Below are 7,951 nucleotides of genomic sequence, written 5' to 3'. Positions count from 1 at the left end.
TTGCTAGAAACGACTCTCAATAACACCTGCCGTACCTGATTACTTCAAGCTGTTTGCGGCCTTTAGCCGGATCTTAGCCCTTGTAATGCCTGCTGCCTATTGATGACGTCTGGTTCGGCAGAAACACGACTTACCCACTTTGTTGTTTCTCTTCACTCTCTACACGCGATTAAATACTGTAAACGAGCATCAGCTGTTGATTAGGATCAACCGAAAAGCGGATGGATACACGGCTTCTGATCAGAGGATGATGAAGAAATGACTTACTTGACACGCATCACTCGGATCGTAGCTTTCCAAATAATCGTGCACCAGATTCACTATGCCTGGCATATACTGATCGCAAGCCTTTGGAAGCGATTTAGAGCAGCGATATAGCGATATAAAGTAGTGAATTTGTTCAAAAATAATCATTCAAGCAGTCATTCAATGCAATTGTGCCGTGAGTGTTTGTGTACTAATCGAAAAGTCCCACTGTTCAAAGTTTAATCAACAAACAGACAGTTTTTTTCCGAACAAAACTTTGTAAGCTGCTCATTCTCTCCGGCAATAATATATACCCAAGTAGTAGTCTCATCAGTAATCAAACAGAAAACTATTGGTTGAGTTTGCGCTCAGAAAATGTTGGCGCGTATTTCAAACTAACCAAGCAACACTAGTTACAGGGGACAACATAATGCTAAACACCATTTAAGCAATGTGACAACATAACAATTCATTCAAACAGAAAAATCTGCTACGTTCTTAAAGGTTGATTCCTCGCTTGATCAGTCAGAGAAACTGAGAAACAAATGGTGTTCAACATGAACGAATCTGTTGGCTAGTCACTATAACGTCCGGGCCAGCAAACTTATAGTTTAAAGGAAAAAACAAATATAATTTTCTTACATGTTCATCCTTATTAGTTAAAGAACAGGCAACTGTTGAGGCATCTTGTGTAAGACTCTTTTCTTTGGCGTACTGTGAGACTTTCTTCAGTGATTGGACGAGATACTGACAGGTTACACATGCTACAAAAAGAAGCAATGTTTGCAAATGAAGTGTGGTCAAACAAAGCTATGAGAAACGCGAATAACGGATTGTTTTTTGACAGAATATTACTCATAGAGTTGCTGAAAATTTCTTCAAGGACACTCGGTTGTACACCACTTGGTCTATAATGAATTCCTGCAACTGAATGCGCTACATCGAGGCGTCTCGTGTTTCAGTTGGAGTCGATATTCGAGATGTCACAGTACAAACTAATGAATTTCGTACACAGAAAGTTTCTTTAGTTTTCCACTTGATGTCTTCACATTGGGCACAAGTAAACTGGCCGAACAGATCACATGACCAATATAAACATTTGTTTTCTCCAATTTGAATGGGTTTCATTTTGCCAACTAAGTGTTATTCCAATCAGGCTGTAGTGTCCACTTTTAGTTTGTGATTAGTTTGCAAACACGATAACTCACTTCGCCTTGAAAAGTCCGCCTGAAAAGATCATAACAGATAGAAAGAAGGAAAATAAATCTAATAAGCTATAATAAAAGGAGGAAATTATTGATGGAAAACTTTATCCGGTCAGTCACAGTTCTAATGCTGGAGGATATCGTAAGGCAATGGTTGGGTACTCACAGTGTGTGCGTGAATGCCCCTTCTTCCCCTAGGTTCTGACTGCGCGATGACCAAGAGACATACAAGCAGGGCTAGGGTGTAAATCAAACGCATGTTTGACTCCGAACTCCAAGTTTTCTGGTTCATGTGTTTTTGTACCACAGCCTTCTAATGCACCAACTGTCCTGGTTGGTGTTTTACACACTCGCTTCTCACTGGATGATTGACACGAAGTTCGGTACAAGCTTTTCGGTTGGTGAATCAAGCAGAACGGAAAATCGCCAGTTCGGCTTGACAGTAAAGAACAGCCCACTACTCATAGGGTTTCTGAGAACTCAACAGCAGCTCATGAAATCTTTCACTCTTTTTGAGGTCTATTAGTTTTTAGGGCGACCGGTGTCTCGTTTTTTTCAGGATGCACGGCATAGGGAAACTCGTGAGGAAAAGATTAGTTAAACGAAGTATTTCACTACTCGATAGGTTGCTGAAAATTTCTCGACAACCCGCGACCGAATGTGCTCTTCTTGGGGCTTACCAGGAAGGCACAATCCCCAAATCTCCGTCAGCCTCATGCTCTGCTTGAACCACAATTGCACGAAATTAGCAAAATACAATCATTTGCAAATCATTTTGGTTTTGCTGTTGACTCGCCTAAAACCCAGCTGAATCTTTCAGTTATGGCGTTTCTAAGCAACTGAATGTGCTGCACTAGGCCACCTCATGTTTCAGATGACAGGGTATCCGAGATATCGCGATGCATGTATAGACGTAATACACTACTCATAAGGTTGCTGAAAACTGTTCGTCATCCCCCCAGCCTGGTATAGTACATTCAGTTGCTTTAAAACATCACAAACGAGAGATTTAATTGGGTTCCATGTGAGTCTCCCGCAAAATCAAATTGGTTTTTGCAACTGAGTGTATTTCGCTAAATTAAATGACATTCTATGCCACGAAATTAAACCAAGCAAACGGTTTTAGTTGTTGCAAGTAAGATATGATAACAGTCAACTAAGCCTGTGGTTAGCTTGAAGAAAACCCTTTACCGGCCGTATCTCTGTTAAACCTGGCGCTGTGCTCTAATTTGTTGGAGAATTATCAGAATTCGTTCTTCTAACTTGTGAAAAATGTATGTTCAGCTCTCAAACGGTCGCTTCCTTGTGTAACCACATCGAAACCCCTAAACGTTCCTTGATAAATACAGATTCATTTAAGGATAGAAAACCTGTTACCAGCCAGTCAATCGTAGGTTAATTTAGGAAGTGCAGTTAGCGAACCAGACCCAACGTTTTCTCACAGTTTATTTAGGCTGTCTAGAATTTCACACTTCACAGAAGTTAGAGGTGTTCCGAATTATTCCTAAAGCGATTATATTATATATATATATATTATATGTTATTGTTATATTATATCATATTACCTCAGAAGTTTGGTGGTGATTTGATTCTTTAAGATCGGGTTTTTCCCGGTAGGGGCTGAGTTCAATAAAAATACAGAAAAGATACAGTTCTCATGTAGTATGGTTTGTCTTCACGTGAATCTCAGATCTTTCAGTCTTGAAGCACTTTCCAAAATCACTTATCTGTGAAATATCTCCAGGTAGTTTTTATTCTCAAGTGTTGTCGTTGGTTTGTTCGCTTAGTTGGCAGTTTCGCTGCAAACGTTTAATCATTAACGAGGTGACGTCATTGGCGATTGCCCAAGCATCGTGGCGCTTCACTCTCTCCCTACCGGCGTATTGATGGTTTCACCTCGCTTGGAGATGGAATGTTTGTAGTTGAAGTACCCAGCTCAAAAAAAACCACTGAATATCTGAGCAATCTGGCCTACCAACATTCGCCTCAGTGGTAAATTTTCAAAAGTGTTGCATTTTGGGGGAATGGAACTGATGACATGAACCAACGCGATATGAACTAAGCTGAGTAAACCTCCCAAAAGAAGGAGGAACTTGGAAGAAGATGAACAAGACATTATCGCGGACATGCCTTGTTAAACAGAACCACTTCACTAGAGCAAACCCAAACATAAACGTGTATGTTGCCTAATGGACCACTGACAATTGGAGTCGAACGCAAATTTTCAGATATTCTGTCTAATTTTGTTGCAATATCTTTTGAAAATGACCCATTAGAATTTGATGGAGATGCTTGGTGAGCGTTTATAAGAATCGGTCTACCTGTTGCTGAAAGCTTTGTGGGGCTCTACAGCGTTAGAGTCGGACACCCTAAGTTCATCTGTAAGTAAGTTGCTTTCATCTTTGAATAGTCGTCCTCCTGTACTGACGCGATTATTCTGGTAAGCCCGAGCACCGAATCGGAGAAGCAGTGGACTCGAGGCTCCATCTTACTGGAGATCATCAGCAGTGGATATCCAATGGCCGTGCAGAGGTTCCAAACAGACGTTCTTTCGCAATTAGAAGTACAAAACCTGTTTGTCATGTGGTCGAAAATAGCCGGTATTAGGTAAACAAATAATCTTAAGGTCGGTTGTCAGAGGAGACATTCCGCATATGTGGGAGATTCTAAAAATGAATCCACTACGCATATCGTCCGGCATAATCGGCTTTAAGGCTTCATTATTTGGCTACAATGTGGCTTACCAACTACCGCAACGCTGGCGGTCACCAGGTAGACCTGAGCGCATGGCTACAGCATGCGGAACCGAAGACACTCAGAAGCGACTAGTTCAGTTCAAGTTCAGCTGACTCTGTCGTTAAACCCACCTCAATTCACAGAAGGATGTTCAACTCTAACTGCCCTCCACTACGTGCTCATTTGGATGAAATTTCTGGAAGAAAACCTAGCTGCTGAAACGCAGAATGAGGGTAGTAAGACATCTAAAGTTTTCCTCACCAAATAATGTACTTGCTACAATGATAGCCTGTATATCGTTGCGAGTGAAACTTGAGCTAGCCTCCGTGTAGCACAATCAATTGAAGATAGCCAAAAACAAAGGATTTTGTTGGATATCCCTCTAACAACTTCATTGTTTGCAAGAGTCAGTCAGAGGGATTTCTTGGCTTAGCTCATTTGATAGTATTTGTCGGGGAAAAGTGTGACCAAAGAGCAGAAAAGTGGAACACTCAACTGTTCACGATCCTTGTCAACAATTATTCCGGTCCAACAGATAGCTTCACTGGGTAAGATGGCTTCTTACAACCCGACATTATCGTTTCTACCCATGTATTTTCCAGAGCTATTTGTATAAAAGAATGAACACACCACCTGTTCGATCTTTAATGGAACACGCCATATCGCATTTCTGTTCAGTTCTCTCCAAAACTGCGACAACATGAGCCACAGGATCAAACAAAGAACTAAGCTGCGCCGTTACCTAAAGTAACCGGAATGGTTTTTCAGGGGTATGTTTGGCAATTGACTCCGATAGGAGCAAGTTCACTGTTTCCACTTTTTTAGGGATAAATAACTGCATCAGAATGCAAATAAATCAAACTAAATCCTAGCATTCATGAACATGTTCTAAACACATTCCATAAGACCTGTTCAATTTAGTTCCATCGTTCTTCAACTCTAAGTTGAGGCGAATAAATTATCGATCTTCCTACTGAAATGGGCTTCTGGTCAAGCGTGTCACAAAATTGCCTCTTCACTGTGGATCGGACTTGTTTATTAGTTTGTCAATACATTTGGAAATCCTTGAGTCTCAGATGAATTAATTTATAAGCTGCATAATTTATCGGGTTTTGTGGATATTTTCGAGCCATTTTACAAGTCTATTGTCAAAGTGACCCCTAGCTTCTATTGAACATGAGCTTCAGACTGCTCACTGATCAAGGCGTGAACCAGAAGGTCCATGGTTCGAACCCATCCCCGGTATTTTCTCCAGGCTTGGGCAACATGGTAGTATCTTGGACCTAGTGTTTTCTTACCGGAAGAGTGTTGCAGCTGGGCTAGCATTATTATTGTTTTAACTGTTATTATTACTACTGTCCAGGGAACATTCCTCTCTTCTTTGAAATATACATTTATTGTTATTTATTTATTTATTTATTTATTTAGATAAGAATGAAGGATGAAAATTTATCCTTGTGTTTTGGAAGCAGTTTTTATCGGATACATCTACTTATAAATACCAAATGGTCTAGCCTATTACGTGGGGCACCGTGCATAGGCGCAACGTGCACTGCATGGGTCTAGTAATCATTTGCCACAAGCCCTTGCGCATGCTCGTGCAAAAGCAGACCAGAGACAGCATAGCATCAATTTCCAAACATCACCATACAAGCGCATTTGGTCTGGAAGCCATATTGTGAGGAAAGGTATAAGAGTGTATCTGGAAGAGACTTAGTGCTAGTTAACCACAACCGGTGCCATCGAGGTTGCACGGCACCGGGCATTCATTCGAACTGGATAGAAACTGAGAACAGGAACGCCACTGACCTCGATTTGCGGCCACATCTTGCAGCGTCCATACCCATACACGGAAGGAATAACTGGGACTGGCAGAAGAGTTACACATATTTTGCTCAGAAATGTTGCAATCGGTTTTATTTTCCAATGGCAGGTCAAAGGTTAACCACCTATTTGATTGCCGCACTCTAAAATGGACACAAAAAAACAGAACCTCGTTCGGTAAACGACGTCTTAGCATGTTCAACACATGACCGAATCAACGCAGCTTTTGGTGTTCGGGGGTTTTCTTCAGTTGAGGTCCCCGTTTCACAACAAAACACTCGTATTCTAGTTGGTTTGTTGCAGAATCGCCTAAGTTAACTATGGTTCTTACGTAATGGTTGTTAAATAACTGAAAAATCTCATTTCAGCTGCTCACAACCACACAACAAAACAGGCCGTAAGGTTGCCTGACGCACACACCCCTAGGTATTCGGGGTTATCCCTCTGTGTCTCAAATTAGCAAGCGCCTAAAAGATTCTTTCACTGACTTAATCTGATACACCACAATCAGAGCAGATGCAGCTTTTAGACCACAGGACTCCAAATATATTAGCTCTAACTGCTGAGCTGGTCTAATAAGCGACCAAACTTTTTGTTGCTCAAGTCTTAGTGACTGAGGTACCATATTGCTAAGCCAAGTTATACTGGTTAAAACAAGGCAGAAACACAACCGTGATCTCCAAAGACGGAACAACCTAATACGACAGAGTTGACAATAGGGTGTTTCTTCCGCAACTATTCCAATTGGCTAATAGCTGTCCACTGGTCTGCTAGTGTAACGGCGGATACTACCGATGGGGCATTTGAGTAGTATGCGCTTTTCCCATAGCTCCGCATTGTTTCTGATGGAAAGTGGGGTTTATTACAGGAATTTGTGGAACTACTTGGCAGTATTCGTTTACAATTGTGTGATAGTTAATGGATATTCAGGAAAGCTCAAGAAGACTGGTTCAATAAAAAGAGGTTATTCGATGTTTTTAAAACAAGGTGCATATGAGAGGTTTACTTTCCTGTCCAATAGTTTGTAACCGTTTAGTTTGGTGTTTTCTAATAAGCGACCCCGCGGCGAACGGCTTTCCTCCTTTCACTAGTATTTTGAAAATCATTCATTATCTTAAGTTCCAATTTCTCACTGTACTAACTGCCTAAGCTGCAAGAAGGACACTAGTATACTTATATGAAATTCCATGGTCCTGACCGCCTCAGGCTGATCAAATGCTGCTCACGAAGAAACATAGTTGGTGGAGGATGACGAATTGTCCTGCGGTAACACAAAAACTTGAAGATTTGGAATTCGATTATCCTGGGTTCCTTCGTTACATCACCTGATATCGACGAGCATATGCAGTACACTACAATGTCTTACGGAGTGAAATTTCCGTTCGGAAACTTTTGAATGTCTTCCAAGGAGAACTACAGTGTTCAGTAGTTGTTTTTCAGACCGGCAGAGTTTTATATGTTGGGAGGGATTTAGTTTACACTACAATGTCTTACGGAGTGAAATTTTCGTTCGGAAACTTTTGAATGTCTTCCGTGTGTTCAATAGTTGTTTTTCAGACCGGCAGGGTTTTATATGTTGGGAGAGATTTGGATGAGTTTCTCATCGCAGTATCCTGTTTGGATTCTGTTGTGTTTAGTTGCATCTTGAGTGGATATACAGGACAACCACCATAAAATAGTCAGCCCGTGGTATCAGGTGAACACACACACAGTTAGGTGGAGAGATGTAGCCTCGTGACTTGAGTGAAGCAAATATAGTGGGGGTCGCAGTAGCAACATCATACTCCCTAGGAACGACTCACACGTGAAAACCGAGCCCATAAAATCCCAAGAGTCCAGTGCCTTCTTGATTTACTACTACTTGTTAAATTTCATGCGTTTTTTACCCCGTTTAGAAGTTTGTATTTTTGTACTTTAAGGAGAAATTGAAAATCATCTAT

The 7,951-nt window shown here is 41.1% G+C and overlaps 1 protein-coding gene across 1 annotated transcript; it reads right to left on the bottom strand.

Annotated features, from left to right (window-relative positions):
* Positions 1-267: 267 nt before the first annotated feature.
* Positions 268-5,320, bottom strand: T265_12655 (hypothetical protein; the record flags this gene model as incomplete). Its single annotated transcript, XM_009164837.1, has 5 exons — positions 268-348; positions 889-1,010; positions 1,455-1,473; positions 3,017-3,071; positions 5,241-5,320. Coding segments are annotated over 5 exons (357 nt in total), but the record flags the coding sequence as incomplete, so codon positions are not given.
* Positions 5,321-7,951: the final 2,631 nt, after the last annotated feature.

The sequence above is a fragment of the Opisthorchis viverrini genome (assembly GCF_000715545.1).
Source record: "Opisthorchis viverrini unplaced genomic scaffold opera_v5_9, whole genome shotgun sequence".
Classification (NCBI taxonomy): domain Eukaryota; kingdom Metazoa; phylum Platyhelminthes; class Trematoda; order Opisthorchiida; family Opisthorchiidae; genus Opisthorchis; species Opisthorchis viverrini.
Note: the sequence above shows the minus strand (reverse complement) of the source record. Positions and strands in the feature narration are given on the sequence as shown.